General features: G+C 36.0%; 1 protein-coding gene across 3 annotated transcripts in view; it reads left to right on the top strand.

Moving 5' to 3' along the window:
• GTF2E2 (general transcription factor IIE subunit 2) overlaps positions 1–23,826 on the top strand; it is a 79,070-nt gene that overhangs the window by 41,407 nt on the left and 13,837 nt on the right. For 2 of the 3 annotated variants that reach the window (XM_042934452.1, XM_042934450.1), the window contains exons 4-6: positions 2,956–3,063; positions 4,898–5,080; positions 12,895–12,988. In XM_042934452.1, the coding sequence (XP_042790386.1) occupies positions 2,956–3,063; positions 4,898–5,080; positions 12,895–12,988 (385 nt within the window). Of the gene's footprint in view, positions 1–2,955; positions 3,064–4,897; positions 5,081–12,894; positions 12,989–18,686; positions 18,769–23,826 lie in introns of all 3 variants that reach the window. The other variant, XM_042934453.1, reaches the window with a different exon arrangement.

Below are 23,826 nucleotides of genomic sequence, written 5' to 3'. Positions count from 1 at the left end.
TCCCCCCTCATTTTGTTATAACAGGTTTTCACTTGATAATTTGACAGCTGTGTTTGGCTTCTCTGTTTACATAGTTCAGTGAAAATGGTTAGGCTTTCATACAATGAATATTACTTTCGTTTTTGAGCTTGTTCTGATTGTAAAAATCCCATATTTAAATTTAAATATAATAATAAAGATAGGGCTAGTGCTTTTTTATTTTTCTTGAGATGTATTCATTCTTTTCTGCTTAGATTTTAAGATTAACTTGGCCTTTGATTTTATATTTAACTTAATGGGGGGAAAGTTTTTAACGTGAAGAAAACTAAGGCAAATATGTTAGATTTAATCAGTGTTAATGGAGGATACAGAATAACTATTTTGTTTATTTTTTACTTTTCCCCCCTAAAGTTTATTTATATACACGTGTGCAAGCATCTTCTTGTGTGAGCAGGGAGGGGCAGAGAAAGAGGGAGAGAGAGATTCCTAAGCAGCCTTTGTGCTGTCAGCACAGAGCCTGATGGCTGGACTCAGTCCTGCAAACTGTGACATCATGACCTGAGCTGAAATTAAGAGCAGGATGCTCAACCAACTGAGCCATCCAGGCGCCCCTGGATACTTGGTTTTAATTGATGTATAGCTATAAATACTTCAAGATTTATAGATTTAAAGGGAAGAAAGTACAGGTATTATTTTTCTATTGCTGCTGTAACAAATGACCACAAACTTAGTGGCTTAAAAAAGCACAAATTTATTATTTTACAGTTTTAGAAGTCAGAAGTCCAAAATCCATCTCACTGGGCTGAAGTCTGGGTGTAGGCAGGGCTGGTTCTTTCAGGGGGCTCTCTGAGGGAACTTCCTGTTTTTTTCTTTAAAAAAAAAATTTTTTTTTTAACATGTATTTATTTTTTGAGAGGGTGTGAGCAGGGCAGGGACAGAGAGAGAGGGAGACACACAGAATATGAAGCAGGCTCTGGGCTCAGACTCGTGAACTGTGAGATCATGACGTGAGCCGAAGTCGGATGCTCAACCCACTGAGCCATCCAAGTGCCCCTGTTTTCTTTTTTGGCTTCTAGAGCCTGTCTGCATTTTGTCTGCATTTGATGATACCTGTCCTTTCTTGCATCACTCCGACCTCTTCCACTATCCCATCACTGACTCTGAGGTCTCCCTTTTCCCCTTAGAAACACTTGTGATTATATTGGGCCCACCTGAATAATTCACAATAATCTCTCCATTTCAGGATCCTTAATTTAGTCACACCAGTGAAGTCCCTTGGGCCACATAAGGTAACATAGTCACAGGTTTCAGGGTTTGGGCATGGAAGTCTTTGGAGAGGTTGCAGTATTTGGGAGAGGGGATGCAAAATGTACTGACAACAGTACATAATTACAAAATTATGGTTTTAATTTTTTTAATCCATCACACCAGTTATGAGTTTGGTTAGTAAATTTCCATCTGTCCTTATGCCAGTCAGTTCATGCAAACATCAACAGGGTTTTTAATTTTTGCAATGAATTGATCTTTTGGGTGGGGGGAGAGAGAGTGTGTGAGCAGGGGAGAGGGGCTGAGGGGGGAGAGAGAGAGAATCTTAAGCAGGCTCTACACTTAGCACAGAGCTTGATAATGGGGCGGGATGTCACAACTGCGAAGATCATGACCTGAGCCACAATCAAGAGTCAGATGCTTAACTAAGACTCTCAGGCGCCCCTGTAATGAACTGATTTTAAACTCACAGGAGGGTTTTGTTTGGAGGACTTTAAAAAAGTTTTTTTTATTTTTTAATGTTGATATATTTTTTTGAGCACGCACGAGCAGAGGAGGGGCAGAGAGGGAGACACAGAATCTGAAGCAGGTTCCAGGCTGTGAGCTGTCAGCACAAACTGACATGGGGCTCAAACTCATGAACTGTGAGATAATGGCCTGAGCCGAAGTTGGACGCTTAATTGACTGAGCCACCCAGGTGACCCTGCATGTTTTTATTCAATAATTTATTCTGGACGGCTTTCCAAATTAGCACATAGAGAACATCTGCATTTTCTTTTTAAACATCTGTATAGTAGCATAGATGTTCTATAGTTTAATCAGTCTGGGTGATTTAATCAATTGCTGGCCACATATTGTTTATAATATTTTCCTTTTGCAACCAGAGCTGCAGTGACTGTGTCGCTTATTTTAAGTTGTGCTGTAAGGTAAATTCCTAGAAATGGATTGCTGTGTCAAAGCGTTTAAATGCATTTATATTGCCAAATTGTGTTCCCTAGGAGTTGTATCAGTGTGCATTTTTACCAGCAGTGTGTGGGAAGGCCTGTTTCTTTACACCCTCATTAATAGAGTCATCAAATACGGATTTTTGATGAGGCACCTGGGTGACTCGGTTAAGCATCTGACTTCGGCTCAGGTCATGATGTTGTGGTTTGTGAGTTCGAGCCTCACATCAGGCTCTGTGCTGACAGCTCAGAGCCTGGACCCTGCTTCAGACTCTCTGTCTCCCTCTCTTTCTGCCCCTCCCCTGTTCACACTCGGTCTCTCTTTCAAAAATAAATAAACATTAAAAAAAAAAACATAAAAAATACGGATTTTTGCCAGTGTAATGGTTATGAAATATTTTGGTGTAAGTTGAGTATCTTTTCATATATTTAAGGTTTTTTACATTTCCTTTTCTGTGATTTATATGCTCCTGACTTTGGGTCATTTTCCTATTAGGTTTTTGGAGCTGTTAAAATATTAGGAAGATTAGCTCTGTGATAATGAGCTGAAAATATTTTTCCTCAGTTTATCATTTGATTTTATAGAGCTGCAAATTTGAACTCAGTTCTGTTTGATTTTTATAGTCCATTCTGTTCATCACTATAATCGTGTTGCCTCAAATGATACATGTTCTACATTCCTGAAAGATTCCCTTACTTGTATCTATTACTTAATACATGTAGCATTTTAAAACTGTCTCCTAATAACAATTTTTTCCCTCAATAGACACGGCATCAGCGAGGAGATACACATCCTCTCACTTTAGAAGAAATTTTGGATGAAACACAACATTTAGATATAGGACTCAAGCAGAAACAATGGCTAATGACTGAGGTAAGACTAGGCTTAAAATAGCATTAAGAAAGTTGGTTACCATGAAATATTTGCTGTAACTAAGATTTTTAATATACTGAAATCTGATAATAATTTTTACTTAAAAGAATTGGCATAGGGTCTTTGTTTATGTTTTTTAAACATACACATTTTAAGGTGGTTTGATTTATTGGTTTTCTTAAGATCTTATGTATCTATTTCAAAATGTCGAAGCCTTTAGCATAAAAATTATAAAGAAGTCTGTCATTGTACCACTTCATTTAAGTTTTTCCAGAATAATTGCTTTTTTTTAATTGCTAAATTTAGAATGTATTTTGTCAAATTGTATTGTTTTTATGTATGTTTTAGACATTTATACCATGAGGTAGTATAGGGATAATGAGATATTTGTTATGCTGTTACTCCTATTATGACGTGATGGTGATATTATTGCCTCTAACAGATTACTTCAAAAACTAATCCTTAACATTGTGTATGTACACACATCATTGGAAGAAAAGAAACCCCACAATAATCAGTGACCATGCTAATTTAGAAATTAATAGCTTTTTAAAAATTCACACATTTCCCTCATTTCTACTTAAGTATGAAATGACAATTAGGAAGAATACTTTGTGTGACCAGTGCTGTATTCTAAAAATCAAATGTAAAGTTCCTAAAATATAACTTAATAATTTATTTTACTAAGCAAGATACTGTACTTGATTTTTATAAAACGAACAGTTAATCAGTAACATTATAGCTCATTGTATCAGTGATGCACAAATAGTTGTAATCCACATTTAAATTCTGTTGCTTTACCCAATCTTGAAATTTCACGGACTACCAACATTAGTTTAAAATTATTACTACTTTTCTGTTCCCCCTCCTTTCTTCTTTGTTTCTTCTCTTTCTCCTTTCCAGGGTCAGGCTGGCAGCTGCAGAAGAAAATAAATAGGATAGCTCTTCCTTGAGGAGCTTTCCTTCTGATAGTAGCTGTATAGCAGAACTGACTAGGAATATAATTCATATTCAGTAATTCCTGCATTCCTACTCAGTTTCATTCTCAAGCTGCCGTTATCGGTAGATTTCTTATATGCACAAGTCTGGTACTTTTCAGTTCCTTCCACACCTATAAGTACCATTTGATACCAGGTGGGGCAGACTATTGATAAAGTCCTCCCAGGGTTATGTTTCTTACATAGTGCCAGTATGCGATAAACTGTACTTTGGGGCGCCTGGGTGGCGCAGTCGGTTAAGCGTCCGACTTCAGCCAGGTCACGATCTCGCGGTCCGTGAGTTCGAGCCCCGCGTCAGGCTCTGGGCTGATGGCTCGGAGCCTGGAGCCTGTTTCCGATTCTGTGTCTCCCTCTCTCTCTGCCCCTCCCCCGTTCATGCTCTGTCTCTCTCTGTCCCAAAAATAAATAAAAAACGTTGAAAAAAAAAATTAAAAAAACAACAAAAAAAACTGTACTTTGAGGGTGGGATGGGCAATACCCAGTTCACTTTGTCTATTAATGTTAACTGGTGTTTATTCTTTTTTTTTTTTTTTTATCTTCCAAGAGAATCTGGGTATAGTTTCTTCAAATCTGTTGTGATAAAATGGTTTTTCTCATTTAAATAATTGATGTAGATAATAAGTTTCTTTTATAAAAAGTGAGCAACATGCTGATCTCTACCTGTTGTTTTTGGATCCTGGATGTCCAGTATTTTAGATATGCTAGTTGATATTCACAAGATACTTTTAACATACAACTATATTGGGTTTGATGTTTTTAAAATAATTAATAGAATTTAAGAATGTATATATGAGGTTTCCTTTTGTTAATATATCCAAATTCTGTCATTGTTACAGGCATTAGTCAATAATCCAAAAATTGAAGTGATAGATGGGAAGTATGCCTTCAAGCCCAAATACAACTTGAAAGATAAGAAAGCCCTACTTAGGCTGTTAGATAAGCATGACCAGCGAGGCTTAGGAGGAATTCTTTTAGAAGACATAGAGGAAGGACTGCCCAATTCCCAGAAAGCTATCAAGGTAACATTTCTTTTCTTTTTGTGCCTTAGTATAATTTGAATTAATAATATCTTGTTTTAAAAAACAGCAAGTGTTTTAAAATTTTTATTTTTAAATGTTTATTTTTGAGAGAGGGTGAGAGAGTACACGTGTGTGCATGAGCCAGGGAGGGGCAGAGAGAGAGGAAGAGGGAGAGAGAATCCCAAGCAGGGTCTGCACTGTCAGTGTAGAGTCCGATGCAGGGCTTGAACTCACGAACCATGAGATCATGACCTGAGCCAGGGTTAAGAGTCAGATGTTTAATGGACTGAGCCACCCAGGTGCCCTGGTGATGAGAACTTGTAAGATTTACTTTCTTAGTAGCTTTTAAATAAACAATACGGTTTTATTAACTGTACTTAGTGTGCTATATATTACATCCCCATGACTTATTTACTTATTTATTTTATAACTGATAGTGTATACTTTTTGACTCCTTCATGCATTTTTCCCATCTCCCATCTGCTGTGTCTGACAACCACTAATCTGTTTTCTATTGATGAGCCTTTTTTTTTTTTTTTTTTTAGATTCCACATAAAGGTGAGATCATACATTTGTCTTTTTCTGACTTATTTCACTTAGCATAATGGCCTCAAGGTCCATCTATTTTATTGCATATGGCAAGATTTCACTCTTTTATGGCTAGATAATATTTCAGGTGTGTGTGTGTGTGTATGTGTGTATCAGATTTTCTTTATCCACGTATCCATCAATGGATACTTAGGCTGTTTCTGTATCTTGGCTATTGTGAATAATGGTGCTGTGTGCAAGGGAGTGCATATATCCTTTTCAGTTAGCGTTTTTGGTTTCATTGGATAAGTACCAGAACTGGATTGCTGAAGTATAGGGTTGTTCTATTTTCAATTGCACCAATTTACATTCACACCAACAGTGCATGAGAGTTCCCTTTTTTCCACATCTTCTCCAACAGTGATACCTTGTCTTTTTAATAATGGCTGTTAATAACAGGTGTGAGATGATACCTCATTGTGGTTTAGCGTTTCCCTGATGATGATGTTGATTGTGTTGGTGGTCATCTGTAGATCTTCTTTGGAAACATGTATTTCGATCCTCTTCCAATTTTTAAATTAGACTGTTTTTTTGGTGTCAGGTTCCATGAGTTCTTTACATATTTGTAATTTTTTTTTTTTAATGTTTATTTATTTCTGAGACAGAGCATGAGTGGGGAGGGGCAGAGAGAGAGGGAGACACAGAATCCGAAGCAGGCTCCAGGCTCTAGGCTCTAGGCTCTAGGCTCTCAGCACAGAGCCCGACACGGGGCTCGAACTCACAGACCATGAGATCATGACCTGAACAGAAGTCAGTCGCTCAACCGACTGAGCCACCCAGGTGCCCCTGCATATTTTTGTGATCCTAACCCCTAATCAGATACATGATTTGCAAATATTTTCTCCCATTCAGTAAGTTGCCTTTCCATTTTATTGGTTTCATTTGCTGTGCAGAAGCTTTTTAGTTTGTTGCAGTGCCACTTTTTTTTGCTTTTGTTGTCTTTGCTTTTGATGTCAAGTCTGACAAATCAGATTTGATTGATGTCAAGTCTGACAAATCATCTCCAAAGCTGATATCAGGAAACTTATCCACCTGTGTTTTCTTCTTTGTCTTTTATGGTTTCAGGTCTTATATTCAGGTTGTTAATTCATTTTAAGTTAATTTTTGTTAATGGTGTAAGATAGTGGTCCAATTTCATTCTTTTGCATGTAGCTGCCCAGTTTTTCCAGCACCATTTATTAAAGAGACTGCCCTTTGTGCATTGTTATTCTTGGCTCATTTGTCATAAATCTGTTGACCATATATGGGCTCTCTATTCTGTTTCATTGATCTGTGTAACACTTTTTTTTTGTCAGTACTATTTTGATTACTGTGGCTTTGTAATATAGTGTGAAATCAAGAAGTGTGATACCTCTAGCATTGTTCTTTCTCAAGATTACTTTGGCTATTCAGGATCTTTTGTGGTTCCATGTAAGTTTTAGGATTAGTTTATTCTTTTTGTATGGAAAATGCCATTGGAATTTTGATGGGGATTGCATTGAATCCATAGTTTGCTTTGGATAGTATGGCCATTTTAACAATGGTCCTCTTCCAATCCATGAGCATGGTGTATCTTTCCATTTATTTGTGTTGTCTTCAGTTTCTCTCATGAATGTCTCACACTTTGCAGTGTAGAGGTTTCTTACGTCCTTGGTTAACTTTATTCCTAGATATTTTATTCTTTTTGATGCACTTGCAAATGGGGTTATTTTCTTAATTTCAGATAGTTCGTTATTAGTGTAGAGAAATGTAACTTACTTCTGTATATAGGTTTTGTATCCTGCAACTGTACTGTATTTGTTTATTCTAAAAGTTTGGTGGAGTCTTTAGGGTTTTCTATATATGTCGTATTATCTGAAATTACTGACACTTTTTGTTCTTTCCAATTTGGATGCCCTTAATTTCTTTTTCTTATTTAATTGCTCTGGCTAGCACCTCCAGTAATGTGTTGAATAAAAGTGACAGGAACAGGCATTCTTGTCTTGTTTCTGATTTTAGAGGAAAAGTTTTTGGTTTTTCACCAGTGAGTGTGATATTAACTGTGGAATTGTCATAAGTGGACTTTATTATGGTAAGGTGTATTCCCTGTATACCCAGTTTGTTGATGGTGTTGTTTTTTGTTTTTTTTTTTTTTATCGTGAGTGGATGTTGAATTTTGTCAAATGCTTTTTCTGCATTTATTGAGAGGTCATATGATTTTTCCAAGTTTCATGTTGTTAATGTGGTATATCACATTGTTTGATTTGTGCATTTGAACCTTGCGTCCCTGGAATAAATCCCATTTGATCATGGTATATAATCCTTTTAGTGTATTGTTGAATTCTATGTGCTAATACTGTGTTAGGATTTTTGTATCTGTATTCATCAGAGATGTTGGCCTATCAGTTTTTTTCTTGTGGCATCTGTGTCTGGTTTTGATATCAGGCTAATGCTGGCCTCATAAAACGTGTTTGGAAGTATTCTCTTCCCCTATTTTGGAAGAGTTTGAGAAGGATCGATATTAATTCTTTTTTGAATGTTTGGTAGAATTCATCAATTAAGTTGCCTGGTCTTGGACTTTTTTTGTTGGGAGATTTTTTGGTTTTTTTTGGATTACTGATTTTTTTTTCAATGTTTATTTATTTTGAGAGAGAGAGAGTGTGTGTGTGAGCAGGAGAGGGAGACACAGAATCCAAAGCAGGCTCCATCCAGGCTCTGAGCTGTCAGCACAGAGCCCAATGCAGGGCTCGAATTCACAAACCGCGAGGTCATGGCCTGAGCTGAAGTCGGGTGCTCAGCCAACTGAGCCACCCAGGGGCCCCGAGATTTTTCTTATTTTTTGGTGTAGGCATTTATAGCTTTGAATTTCCATCTTAGAACTGCTTTTGCTTTATCTCATAAGTTTTGGTGTGCTGTATTTCCATTTTCTTTTGTCTCAAGGTATTTTTAATTTCTCCTTTCATTTCTTTGTTGACCCATTAGTTGTATAGTAGTATATTGTTTAGCCTCCACATGTTTAATGTGTTTTTGCATTTTTCTTCTTATAACTGATTTCTGTTTCCATACTATTGTGGTCAGAAAAGATACTTGAGGGGCACCTGGGTGGTTCAGTAGGTTAAGTGTCCAGCTTCAGCTCAGGTCATAATCTCGTGGTTTGTGAGTTTGAGCCCCATGTTGGGCTCTGTACTGACAGCACAGAGCCTGGAGCCTGCTTCGGATTCTGTGTCTTCCTCCCTCTCTGCCCCTCCCCTGCTCGCACTCTGTCTCTGTCTCTCTTTCTCAAAAGTAAACTTTAAAAAAAAAGATGATATGCTTTAGGTATTCTTAAATTTATTGAGATTTGTTTTCTGTCTAACGTGCTATCTATTCTGGAGAATGTTCCATGTGCACTTGAAAAGAATGTGTATTTTGGGGGTGCCTGGGTGGCTCAGTCGGTTAAGTGTCCGACTTTGGCCCAGGTCATGATCTCGCGGTTTGTGAGTTCGAGCCCCGCGTCGGGCTCTGTGAGCCTGGAGCCTGCTTCAGATTCTGTGTCTCCTCCCCCTCTCTCTGCCCCTCTCATGCTCATACTCTGTCTCTCAATAATACATAAATGTTAAAAAAATTTTTTTTTAAAAGAAAATAATGTGTATTTTGCTGTGTTTGGATGATATGTTTGGTATGTATCTGTTAATTCTGCTGTCCTGATGTATTAAGGCTGGTATTTCCTTACTGATTTTCTGTCTGGATGATCTATTCATTGATATAACTGGGGTATAAACTCTACTGTTACTTTATCACTGTCAACTTATTACTTTGTTAATATTTGTTTTATGTATTTTGGTGGCCCTATGTTGGGTACAAAGACATCCTGTTTTTGGATTGATCCCTTTGTCATGATGTAATGTTGTCTTTGACTCTGTTACAGACTTTTGTAGTCTGTTTTGTCTGATATAAGTATTGCCAAGTCAGCTTCCTTTTGGTTTCCATTTGCAGAGAATGTCTTTTTCATCTCACTTTGAGTCTCTGTGTGTCTTTAGATCTTAAGTGAGTCTCTTGTAGACAGCATATACATGGCTCTTGTTTTCATCTTGTTTTGTTTTATCCTTTCAGCCACCCTATGTCTTTTGATTGGAGCATTCAGTCCATTTATATTTGAAGTAGTAATTGGTAGGTATGTACTCATTGCCATTTAATTTGTTGTTTTCTTTTTTGTTTTTGTTCTGTTTTTCTTCTTTTTTGGCTTTCTTCCCTTGTGATCATACTTTTCCTTAGTGTTTTGTTTTCCTTTCTCTTTATTTTTTAGTGTATCTCTTATAGGTATTTGGCTTGTGTTTATCATGAGGTTCATACATAGCATCCTATGTATATAGTGGTCTATCGATGTTGATGGTCGTGTAAATTCAGATATGTTCTAAAAGCCCTACATTTTTACTGCCCCACCCCCCACGTTTTGTTTTTCATGTCATATTTTATATCTTATTTTTTTGTGTTCTTCGACCAATTATTGTAGGTGTAGATGATTTTATTACTTTTGTCTTTTAGCCATCACACTATATAGGTGGTTGATCTACTACCTTCACTATATGTTTACCTTTACCACTAAAATGCCTTCTTTCATAATTTTCTTCTAGTTATGGCCTTTTTATTTATAGAAGTCCCTTTAACATTTCTTATAAGGTTGGTTGGTTGTTGAACTCCTTTAACTTTTGCTTGTACGGGAAACTCTTCTCTTTCCTTCACGTCTGAGTGATAATCTTGCTGGGTAGAGTAAGTTCTTGGTTTCAGGTTTTTTACTGTCATTGCTTTGAATATGTCGTACCATTCTCTTCTGGCCTTTGAATTTTTGTCTGACAAATCAACTTCTAGTCTTAGAGGGGTTCTGTAGGTTGTAAATAGTTGTTTTTGATTTTAAGAATCACTCTTCCTCTTGGGGTGCCTGGGTGGCTTAGTTGGTTAAGCATCTGACTCTTGATTTCAGCTCAGGTCATGATCTCATGGTTTGTGAGATCGAGCCCCGCTTTGGGTTTTATGCTGACAGTGCAGAACCTGCTTGGGATTCTCTCTCTCTGCCCCTCCCCTGCTTATGCTCTCTCTCTCAAAATAAATAAACCTAAAAAAAAAAAAAAAAATGAACTTTTTAAATTGTTGATAATTGTATTCTCTCTCTCAAAATAAATAAACCTAAAAAAAAATCAACTTTTTAAATTGTTGATAATTGTATTCTAGTGTATCTTGGCATAGATCTTTTTTGGTATAGGTCTCTTTTGTTCATCTTATTGGGGACTTTCTGTATTTCCTGGACTTGGATGTCTGTTTCCTTTGCCAGGTCGGAGGAGTTTCCAGCCATTTTTTTTTTTAAGTAGGTTTCTTTCCTTTTTCTCTTCTCCTTCTGGGATCCCTATAATTTGAATATTAGTATGCTTGATGTTGTCCCAGAGGTCCCTTAAACTATCCTCATTTTTAAAAACTGTCTTTTTTCTTTTTGCTGTTCTGATTGGGTGATTTCCACTACCCTGTCTTACAAATCACTGATCCATTTTTTCTGTGTCATTTGATCTGCAGTTGATTCCCTGTACTATATTTTTCATTTCAGTTATTGTATTCTTCAGCTCTGATTTTTCAGCTCTCTTTTTAAATTTTCTCTTTGTTGAAGTTCTCACCATGTTCACCTGTTTTTCTCCTGAGTTTAGTGAGCATTTTTATGACCATTACTTTGAACTTTTTATCTGAACTATTTTTCAAAGTATTTTATGTCATGAATAATTTATATAAATAAGAATGAAGGGATGGTGTAAAACAACTTTATTGGAAATTTTTATAAGATTTTAACATAGCAAACTTCTGTATCAAGTGTATTTTGGCAAACACATCAGAAAGATGAAAGAATACTATTATACGTCTTTTTAGGAAAGTGAAATGGCAAAGGTTCATATCACATAGTATTGTACAGTGAATTCCTTCTTGTTGAAAAACTAACTGAAGGAAAATACCTTATATATTTAAGCCCTTAGCAATATGTCAATCATTGATTCTTAAGCTTGAGGTGGTTCATCTGTGGTATTGTCGTCCAAAGACTCACAGGTTTAGATTTTATTTCTATAATGAATTTCACCATCATCAGAGTCTAGAGTGAGTGCTACTATCAGGCTTTCTGTATTCTTGTTCTCATTCATTAATAATGGTGAAGTATCTTCCGTCAGTTTTCTTGTCATTGCTCTAAGGAGCAGAAAATAAAAAATTCTGAACTGTCAAATATTTAATGAAAGCTAAAAGACAGCAAAGACCACTCTGTAGTCTTTATATCTTCTGAAAGATAATGCAATAGTTTGGCAGTGCAATAACACAAATTGAATCACACTTCTAAGTGATAGAATTTCACTGTTTCACTATTATATCACACTTGTAGGTGATATAACCTTTCTTTCCTTTTTTAAAAAAAACTTTTAACTATTTATTTAGAATGTTTATTTATTTATTTATTGAGAGGGGGAGAGAAAGCTGGGGAGGGCAGAGGGGGGGCGGGGAGAGAGAAACCCAAGCAGGCTCCATGCTGTCAGCAAAGAGCCCAATGTGGGGCTCAAAACCATGAACCATGAGATGATGAGCTGAAATCAAGAGTCAGACACTTAAACTGACTGAGCCAGTCAGGTGCCCCACTATTTTAGCTTTTTAAAGCATAATTGGAAATTGCTAATGGTAAATAAGTGGCAAAATATTTTAAAGTAGAGGGAAAGTAAGAACACTAAGATCACACAGTTTTTCTTAGATTAATAAAAGGCTCCAGTGGACCTACATTAAATTGCAACATAGGTTGGATATTTTCAAAAATAAGGTTTCTTTTTGTACTTTGGAAATCTCTAAGAATAAAACTCTTGAAATATCAATACATAAAAGTAGTGAGAATTGCTCATTGAAAGAAATTTGAGAATTAAAATTGGGTGTAGTAGACCCTAATGGTATACTGAAGGTTAAAAGAAATAGGAGTCCTGGGGCACCTGGGTGGCTCAGTCAGTTAAGTGTCCAACTCTTGGTTTTGGCTCAGGTCATGATCTCACGGTCATGGTTTCAAGCATTGCATTGGGGTGCATGCTGACAGCGCTGAGCCTGCTTAGGGTTCTCTCTCCTCTCTCTTTGCCCCTCCCTGGTGCACACGTGCTCGTGCGCTCTCTCTCTGTCAAATAGACTTAAAAGGACTACTACTTTTTTTTTTTATTAAAAAAAATATTTTGTTGGGGGGAGGTAATTTGGAAGTTAACTGAAAAAAATTTGTTTTTTTGTCTTTTAAGGCTTTGGGGGACCAGATACTATTTGTAAATCGTCCTGATAAAAAGAAAATTCTTTTCTTCAATGATAAGAGCTGTCAGTTTTCTGTGGATGAAGGTGAGCCTTTCTGTTTAGTTTTCAAATATTACAAATACAGGGTGACAAATTTATATTTATAATCCTATTATAGGTGTGCCTGGGTGGCTCAGTCAGTTAAGCGTCCTACTTCTGCTCAGGTCATGATCTCATTGTTCATGAGTTCGAGCCCCATGTCCGTCTCTGTTGTGAGAGCTCAGAGCCTGGAGCCTGTGATTCTGTGTCTCCTCTCTCTGCCCTTCCCCCGCTCCTTGCTCTCTCTCTTTCTCAAAAGCAACATTATAATCCTATGTTAACAAATTTTGTAGTAGTGCTTTTTTAGTCTTATCTTTTAGAACACAACTAATCTTCTAACATATTGTTTCTGAGAATGCAATTTGAAATATGGAATTTGAAAGATTTTAGGTTATTTGTACTTGTAATCATATAGTAGGTTAGATATTTTATGCTTATATGTCAGCTGTACCAGTTTATTTCTTTATTTCCATTATTTTACAAATACTACATACCTTGATAGGAAAGCTTGATGCAGGATGGGAAAAAGAACAAAATTCTGTTGGTGACTAATATTAAGTAATTTATGAGCTGATTATCAGATTGGATAGGGAAGATGACTTTTTTCTCTGACTCTTGTAGAGTCAGGTGCTAATAAGCTTATGGTGAATCTTATACTAAATGTGTGGGTGCCTGTGCTTGGATTTTAATTAAAAATACTTCATTAATACTTGTCAGGTAAAATAGTTAAACAAGGGTTTAGTCATGGGAAATCTATACCTATACAAGTAGAAATTCTCACTTAGGGACACTGGGTGTCTCAGTCGGTTAAGCGACTAACTTCAGCTCAGGTCATAATCTCGCAGTTTGTGATTTGGAGCCCCACGTTGGGCTCTGTGCTGACAGCTCAGAACCCGGAGCCTGCTTCGGATTCTGTGTCTCCTGTCTCTCTTTGACCCTCCCCTGCTTGTGCTCTGTTTCTCTCTCAAAAATAAATAAATAAATAAAAATTCTCATTTAAACAAGTGTGACTCTGTACTGTAAATTTGTATTAATTTTGAACTAAAAAGGCAAGAAAAGAATTAAACACCATTTTAATTATAAAATTTGAAAAGTAATACAAACTTACACCAGAATATCTTAACATTATAGAATTACATAAAATAAAAAAGTAATATTAAATTCCAAATAGTGAAACTATTGTTATGCATGCCTGGTAGTCCTAGTGACTTTCGTTTATTGTATTAAATAAAAGAGTTTCTATTGAAGGAATAATTTTGTATAAAAATGCACATATAATTCTTGTCCCTTTAGTAGCCCATACATGTCTTATGATTTTGTAATTTTTGCAATAGCTCTTAAGTTTTTCTTTTATTTGTTATCTGGCTGCAGATGTTAGGCTTGTGGTGCTTGTAGATAGGAGTTCAGTCAACCTGAAGTTACGCAGATGACCATGATTTGTTTTAGGAAGTAGAATGTTGTGTTTTGTTGGAAAATCGTGATTGAGAGTACCTTATATATAGTTGGTTCTCAATAAATGTTTTTTACTGTAAATAAAAAATTTCAAAGCATTCCAGTTATTCTGTATTGCACTTTCTAATAAATAAAGTAAGCTTTCTGTGTGTCAATAAGGTAGTATTGACCTTCTATACACTGTAGTGATACTCATTTAAGAAAGTTTGGCTTAGCAGTTTTCATATTGCTTGAGTTGCTTTTTGAAAACTTTTATAAATGTCATACTGATTTGACACTTTGAAAAAACATAGCGGTGGACTTGATCCTTAAGATATTTACAAGGTTAAAAAAAATAGCTGATTCCTTTATTCTTTGGCATAGCTAATCCATTTGAAAGCAATTTGCAGTATTAAAAAAAATCACAAGTATCACGTGTTCCAATAGGAAGATCTTACAATGAAAAGCAGATACATTTTTCCTTTCACTAAGTGGAGGCCCTTTCATTTGTGGCCATACTTAACTGGATTTACTTAAAATTTTTTTGTTTTTAGTGTTTGTTTATTTTGAGAGAGAGACAGAGTGTGAGTTGGGGAGGAGCAGAGAGAGAGAGAGAGGGAGATACAGAATCTGAAGCAGGTTTCAGGCTCTGAGCTATCAGCACAGAGCCCAGTGAGGGGCTCGAACTCACAAACCGTGAGATTGTGACCTGAGCTGAAGTCGGACGCTTACCAACTGAGCCACCCAGGCGCCCCTAACTGGATTTATTTTAATTCTTTGTGTGGTTTTCCCCTTATAATATGCTTATATTTTTATTTCTTGATTTTTCAGCTTGAAGTTTTCTTATCATGTTGCTGATTCCACCTGCTGTCTCTCTTCTTCACTTCCTAATATAGTATAGCACTAGTTTAGTTCCCCCTACCATTTTTCTTGATACCTTTATCAATCAAAATAATTGAACGTTCTCTGGGAATTTTTAGTATTCTGCTCTGCAGATGGCAGCATGGTGTAGCATATCTGCTCTGTTATGTAGATGTGTAATTTGAGGCAAATGTTGAGGTTGCAGTAGCTCGCTAAGAATAGCATGGACCTCTAGGTTTTCTTGGTAAAATTTCATTGGAGAAATTTTAGGAGTATACTTAATTTCCGCTGTAATCCTCACACTAAACATTATACCAAGCCATTATTTTCTGTCCCCTGTTGCGATTTTTCTGTGGATATCACTGTTTTAACTTTGCTCAGCCTTTTCCTGTTTGCGTTATCTTTTTCTAAAGTTCTATTCTTTAAAATTATCCCTATTTTCATTTGCTGTTTTATATGGCCTTTGTTGGCTTAAACTCTTCCCATCTCCTTATTACTTGGTTTATAAGGACAAGATGAGGATTTTCACTTTTTTTACCCAGATTATAAAAGTAACCATTATATGCTTGTTTGTAAAATCATACACATTTAGAAGTAAGTTGTGTAAATTGTTTGATGTTTATTTTTCTAATTTTCTAATTTGCTTTTTCTCTGTTGGAGATATTCTATAATGCCATATGGTTATTTAGTGTTCCATTATATAAGTGTACCTGATAAATGGATTTTTAAGTATTTAATAATGCTGCAGCAAATATTCTTACACACCTTACATGCTGGATATGTGTATGTATTTTTTATGTTATGAAATAGCTGTATATATCTGGAGATATTGGGAAGGTAAATTGACAGATTATGCATCTATTAAGATCTTTGTTGTTTCTGACTTACTTAATATATGTTGAAATATATTACTAGATTTCCTAATAGTGAACTGTCCTTACACTCCTAGAATAACCCTTTTTTTATGTTCTATATTTCTGGATTCTTTTCCTGTATATTAAGGATTTTTGCTTCAGTATTCAGTGTTCTCTTTTTTGTTTACTTTCTCAGGATTTGTTTTGTGTGTGATGCTGGATACATCCAAACAGAAGTACTGTTTTTCCTTCCTTCCATCATTCCTGTCCTTTTCCTTCCCTTTCCCATTCTTTCCTTGTGAGAATATTCAATTCCTTGAAGATTTGAACACGAAAACTCATGCATGCATGTGTCTGGCTGTGGCTGCTTTGATAGCATTCTTCATATCTTCTTTGGTTATGTCCTTCATAAAGTTTCCTACCTTGTGAATTTTTGGCAATGTGTTCTTTCCTAAAATCACTTTTAATTTTCAAATTTAATAGCATATGCTTTTGCAGAGTGTGGCCCTAGAACGTGTTTAATTTTTTTGTGTAATTTTCCCTTTTTATTGCTAACTTTTTGTATTTGGGCATTCTCCCTTATTTCTGTATTATGCTGTTGGTTTATCTATTTTACTTTTGTTGTTGTGTTTTTGTTTTAAGGGAAAATATAATCAGATCACCTTTTACATACTAAATTTTGATTGATTACTTCATATGAGCAGTGACTGAGCAAACATTAAAATCTGCCATTGCCTTTTGGTTGTTAATTTTGCCAGTACTTCCTGTATGTTTTCCTGCAGAGTTTTTAGCTTATAAACATTCTTGACAATCCTAGTTTAAGGACTGTATCCATAAACATTATAAAGCATCCCCTCTTGGTTGTAGTTCATATTTTTTTTTACTTTAAAGTCTGACTTTATCTCATTATTCTTTTAATCCCTTGCCCTTTTTTTTGACTGATATATTTTTGCCCATTTTTTTGTACCCTGTCTTTTGTTTATATATTTCCTTTGTAGTTGACATACAGTCGTTTTTAACCTTTTGAAATGTCATTTTATATTTATTATCTTTAATACGTGATATATTCGTCCCATTATTTGTTTGGAAATTATATAATTTGGGGGGGGGCTCTTTTGTGTATATAAAGTGATTCTCTTTATATCTCTAAGTAATTTGCTTAAACTTATTGGTATCATTTTATCAACTTCGTTCTTTTGTTTTTATTTTCTGATTGACACTTTTTGAGATTTGGTAATGGTCTATTATAGTGTATTCATGAATTCATTTATTCAACAAATATTTACTGATGTCCTATTATATGCCCCAGTCATTTTGTTAAATATAGGGATACAGTAGTGAACAAGGTAGACCATTCTCTGCCTTTGTGGGGTTTATATTCTAAAGGATAAAGTAGACAATACAAAAAATAAAAATGATTACAGATTGTATCAAATTCTAGGAAAGAGACAAATGTAGTATGTGTAAGCCAGTAAAGCCATGGGGGATAGAGCTCAGAGAAGACCGCCATGGATGGAGGAGCCATGGAATGAGGTGGAGCCAGCCTTGCAAAGTACCAGAATGGTGCCCATGTGTGTGCTGTTGTGGGGGAAGTGGGGTTCAAGCAGAGAATAGTGAAGGCAAAGGTTGTAGTAAAGACTTTGATTTTTTTCCCAGACTAGTGGTTTTTAATCCTTTATTCATCAGATTCAATGGGCCTTGAGTAACAAATACTTTGTAACATCTTCTTTGCTCTTATAAAATGAAATTTCAAGATGATACAACCTACTTTTAGACATAATTTCTTAGAAGTCAGTATAATACTGGGATGCCTGGCTGGCTCAGTCGGTAGAGCATGTGACTCTTAACCTCAGGGTTGTGAGCCCCACATTGGGCATAGAACTTCTTTAAAAAACAAAACAAAACAAAACAAAAAACTATAATACCCTAACTGTAACAGAAAGGAGAAATAAAAGGAATTGATTTATATTTTACAAAAAATTTATTTCAATATTTTTAATATTGAATCTGTTCAAGCACATATTAGAATATAAAAAGAATATAAATAATATAGTTGTTGACCTTTATGTGTAGAGTCACTATGGGATGCGATGGCTACAGATGGACCAGTACAAGTGTCATGATGCAATAGCAACCTATATACCATGATCAGTGTTTTCCTTAAGTGGTAAAGAACTCTTGGCAAAGGTCTGCAAAATACAAAGTGAAGTTTTTCTGTGACTTGCAAAGGTTAATCATACTGTATTCTCTGTATAATATATCTTGTATGTTGCTAGGAAATCATGTGTATATTAAACCACTATAAAAAGTACTTTATATATGTATATAGAATTTGGTTGTAGGCTCAGTTTGTTATCATAAACTGATGTTTTTCATTAATCTTTATACTTTCAAAGAAGGATGGCTGGAGGAAGAAAGGTTTTTCAACAGTGGCAGTATTGATATTTGGAGCTGGGTGATCTTTTTTTTTTTTGGTGTTAGGATTGTTATTCTGTATTGTAGATGTTTTGTAGAATCCCTGGCTGCTTTAGATGTCACTGCCATACCTTTCCTTACAGCGCGACGACTAAAAATGTACCCAGATATTACCAAATGTTCCCCCAGGAGGCAAAACTACTTGGGTTGAGAATTCTGTTGAAGGTACGATTTATGTTTATAAAATAGACAACAGTTAATTAAGATACGTTGTCTTCAAGCTTCTTTTCATGAATTTTTTGATTCAGCACATTCACTGATACAACGGATGTCCAAGTGAATAAGGTTTCTGTTCGTGAGCTCACCTAAGACAGAGGGAAGATTGACATAGGAACTCATATAGTAGCTCTTGCATACTGTCATTGTGATGTTCATACAGTGGTGTAGAGACCCTGGGGGAACTTCCTAGGAACTTCAGAGGTGAGACAGTGTTCTTTTAGTTGAAATTGTCAGTATGGCATAAATCACTAATTTAAAAAAAAACTGAGTCTTTGCTAATGGTATAAACAGAAGGCCCCCTGAAAATTGATGCATATCGTAATATTTATCTTCCTTGCTCTTTTTTCATATTTTACTCAAAATGGTTTGTCCTGATTGTATTGATGAAGATTTTTGTTTTAGCCCAGTAGGTGGCAGTCATAGCTAGAGATGAAATCTTGAATGATGACGCTTTCAGTCATGCTTAAGATTACCCTTCATTTTATCTGTAAATAGAAGCAAATGTCCTAAAATGAGATGTAGCAAACAAGTAAGGAGAGAGTTTATTTGTAGTAATTTAAAAAAATCAAATAGGTAAGTGAACGCAGCGTAGCTGAACTTAGGTATATGTCTTATTTCACAAAAGCATTTCCTTATATCAGGATCGTATTCATTTAGAGGCAGTATAAATGCAGTGGTTAAGAGGATGGTTTGAATAGTTAACTGGTGGTTTATATCTTAGTTTTGCTCCTTGTTTGCTTAGACAAGATACTTCTGAGATTCCTTATCTATAAAATAGGAGTAACGGTATCTGTCTTGTCCTTATGATAATTAAATGAGTTAATATGAAAGTTCTTAGAGCTTGGAACAGAGCCTGGCGCATAGTAAGAATAGTAGTAACAGTAATATTAGCTATTATTAGTAGAATTAGAAATTCCAAATAGTACCAAAATATTAGGTGTTTAAATCTTACCTGATTATTTATTCACATTTCCTTAGCTCTCTGGCTGATTGACTAAGTGGATCTGTAGTTTTGTGTTTTGTTACATAGCAGAGAGCCAGAGCCAGTTTAGCAGTCTGAAGCCACATTTGTGCTGATCTTTTGCGGAAACATAACGTTAATTGGTGTTCCTGGTGACAAGTCCAGTGACAACGCTGATTTTTCTTTCATTGCTGCTATTTTCTTTTCTACCTGGAAGCTTAAACAATTTAAACTTTATCCTTCCAATATAGGACTTCTCTCAGAAACTCTCTTCCTAGAGCTCTGGTGCTGTTTTATTTAGTTCATTATTTTTTAATGGCTATATAGTATTCCATTTTATGGATGTGCTTTAAAACAGTTTTTCCGATGCTCCACAGATGGAAATTTAATTTTTGTTTTCCTATATGCTATTATAAATAATGCTTAATACTTACACATAAATATATGTGCACTTGCCTCATTATTTCCATATTGTAGTTTTCTTGAAATAGAATTGTGAGATCAGAAGGTAAGCGATATTTAAAAAATTTTCTTTTCCTTAAAAAAATTTTTTTTAATGTTTATTTTTAAGAGAGAGAGAGAGAGAGAGACACACACACATGCAGAATCCAAAGCAGGCGCTAGGCTCCAGGCTGACAGCACAGAGCCTGATGCAGAACTCTAACCCACCAACTGTGAGATCATGACCTGAGCCAAAGTCAGACACTCAACTGACTGAGCCACCCAGACACCCCTAAAAAATTTTCAATACTTTGCCTAATGCCTTTTGTAAAGTTTGCACCAATATTTTGGGACCAAATTACCCCTTCACAGCAGTATATGGAAAAGTATCCATTTCTTTACCCTCACCAGTACCAGATGTTTTTAGTTGTCTTTGCCAGGCTCATAGAAAATAAAGATTATCTTGAATGTATTTTTCTTGCAATGACTTTATAAAATTAAGAAAAACAAGATTATTTCTCTTTGTACCTCTGTCAACTATACATTTTCTGTCCCCCCCCCCCCCCATACATTAAAATGTAATTAAATTTCGGATCCTGTGGAATCCTGCCTCTAAAATTTGGCCCTGCTTTCCAGTGTTCATCTTAAGTATTTGTGCAGCTGTGATACATTTATATAGTACATGTAATACTTAAATACTGCAACAGGACTAAGCTAAGGAAAGGCAGGGATTAATGTAGAAATGTTTTATTGAAAAATAACAAAGACATTGAAGAGTTTTTTTATTCAGGGATTTTCCTCTGAAAATAGCTCAAGCATCACTTTTCTAGCAAAAGAAAGTAGTTAAATTTTGTTTTAATGTACTTTCAATTCTATTGTGCCATTAAAATTTATATTGTATATTCTTTTTGGTGGTACATTAATATATATATTAGCTTTCTAGACCATTGCTGTTCCTTTTAATAGGTATTATTACCTGTGTAATTGTGTCTGAAGAGGCCTGAAGTATATGAGCTCTGTACAAATCAAGGTAGAACATCGCAGTAGTTTGTCTTTCAAAGAACTGAACCTTTATGATGCTGGTAACATAGATGCTTGGTAAAAAGTGAATTGACTGAAATTTACCATTGAGTAAAAGAGGTTTTTCTCATCTACACTTTTATTCTCTTTATCTTTTTTTCTTCTACAAGAGAAAAGTATACAGTTTAATTGTTATCCATTTATATTCTGTAATACTTACTCTAAATAAATGAATACAATTTTTACACATTGGTAGCTAGAATTTAACAAGTTATGGGTTAAAATGCCTGAACTACTTTGTGGGTGGCATACTTCCTTCAGCAGTTGTGGTAAATTAGACATATAAAATTCTGGTTTGGTATAGATTTTAAAACAGTATTGTGTGCTTTCTTGGAATTAGAGTGATGTTTTTATTGCTGACTTGGAAGTCTGACCTGAAGCTGTTTTCTCTCACATAATCCTGTAGCGAGCACAGCTAGTTGCATTAATCACATTGTTCATTGCAGAAAAAGTGGATAGTTGGGGACTTCTGGTTTCTACTTAAAATGGAGAAAGCTGGTCAAAGCACTGTTCCACCCCTATAGCAATAATAATAAGCCCTAGACAACTGCAGATTTATACCCGAATCCATCAGAGAGCTGAGGTTCCAGGGCAACCACTTAACCTGAAATCTAAGGAAAGATGGGTACCTCCAAGAAAAGAAGGGATGCAAACACTTGTTTACCTGAGACAGATACAGAATGAACACCAATCAGAAGAATTCAGTTAAACATTTTAATGAATTGCTGCTGGCTTAAATTGGACTGGTGGGAAGATGTAGAATCCTTGGGGGCCGTGAACGCATGGGAATTCACAGCTACTTGCAGGCTCTTTTCCACAGACTTCACTGGATGCTAACAAATGATCGAGCCTGGTGGGGGGCGGGGCGTAGATGCTTCAGAAAAGACATGAAGCCCTGTCTTAGTTCTTCCTGCCTCTCTACTGTGTGACCAAAGCCTTAAACTGTGGTTTGAATAGAGCAGAAAGAAAACCTTCCACCCCTAAGGAAGGGGCAGGAATATGTCCTGGGCCCAGAACTTTAGCAGAGAGGGATGGGCAGGAACATCGAGAAGGCCACAGGCCAGCTACCTAGAACATAGTACTTGGCTACGACCAAGGCTTAATCAGAATTTCAGAGAGCTACCACCCCGTACCAGGCTAAGAGTTGTAGAGTAATGGATAACAGTGGAATTCTGTGAGAGTTGCAAGAGCTTGGAGGCAGACAGACCATAATGAGATACAGCCTAAACAGAAGACCTAGAACTGCAGATTGAGTAGACGTTGAGAAAAACTTTGGCAAACAAGCCTCTACCCTAAACACAAGGTGTGACTAGAGCAGTTTGAAGCCTGTGGTGCGTTATGGGTATTTATAGCAGCAACAGATTCCAAACCAAGCTCATGTTCTGACAATAGAATGACTCTACCTTGACGCATTAAAGGCCTAGCAGAAGCAAGGTCATGGTCCTATCCAGACACAAAAACTAGTTGTCTCAGTCTCAGATTTCCTACAGAAGATACCCTGTTTTCATTACACACACACACACACACACACACACACACACACACACACACACACACACATATAAAATAAAAAGAAGGAGAGGAATACAGTATTGAGACAGGGAATTAAACTTCTTAGGACACAAGTACTGGAAATTGTTAGACATGGAATTTAAGATAACTATGATTTATATGTTAAGGCCTCTGGTGTTGAAAAGGCAGGCAATGTGTACAGTCAGGTAGGATATTGGAGCGCCTGGGTCGGTTATGTGTCCGACTTTGGCTCAGGTCATGATCTCGCAGTCCATGGGTTTGAGCCCCGTGTCAGGCTCTGTGCTGACAGCTGAGAGCCTGGAGCCTGCTTTGGATTCTGTGTCTCCCCCTTTCTCTGCCCCTTCCCCACTCATGATCTCTCTCTCTCCATCTCTCAAAAATGAATAAACGTTAAAAAAAAATAAAAAAAGATGAAGTAGGATATTTCAAAGAGGCATGATAAGAAAATCAAATGAAAAGTTTAGAAGTGAAAAACACAGTAACAGACAAAAGAACTCATCAGTAAATTTGGCATAACCAAAGGAAGAATCTGTAAACTTGAACATAGACCCATATGAATTATCTAAACTAAAATACAAACAGAAAACTGAAAAAATAGAACACCCATTAGCTATGAGATAATATCAAGTGGTCTGAATATGTAATTTAAATCTCAGAAGGAAAATAGGACAAAAGAAATAATGGCCAAGGATTTTGAAAAACTAATGATAGACACCAAAGATTGAAGAAGCTCAGAGAATTTAAGGAAGATAATCCCCCAAAACAAATGACAGAAAAACAGCCAGACATTTATATTCAAACTGCTGAAAGTTGAAGATGATGACAAAATACTGATGGGAGTTAGAGGAGGAAGCTCTTTACAGAGGAAAGAATTGTCATTTGAATCTATGGAAACCTGAAGACAATGCAATCACATCTCTAAAGAATCAAAAGGGAAAAAAATTTCAACCTAGAATTCTGTACCCAGCAGAAAGTCTGTCCATGTATTT

This window comes from Panthera leo, chromosome B1 (genome assembly GCF_018350215.1).
Source record: "Panthera leo isolate Ple1 chromosome B1, P.leo_Ple1_pat1.1, whole genome shotgun sequence".
Lineage (NCBI taxonomy): Eukaryota > Metazoa > Chordata > Mammalia > Carnivora > Felidae > Panthera > Panthera leo.
This window is presented reverse-complemented; position numbering and strand designations above follow the sequence as displayed.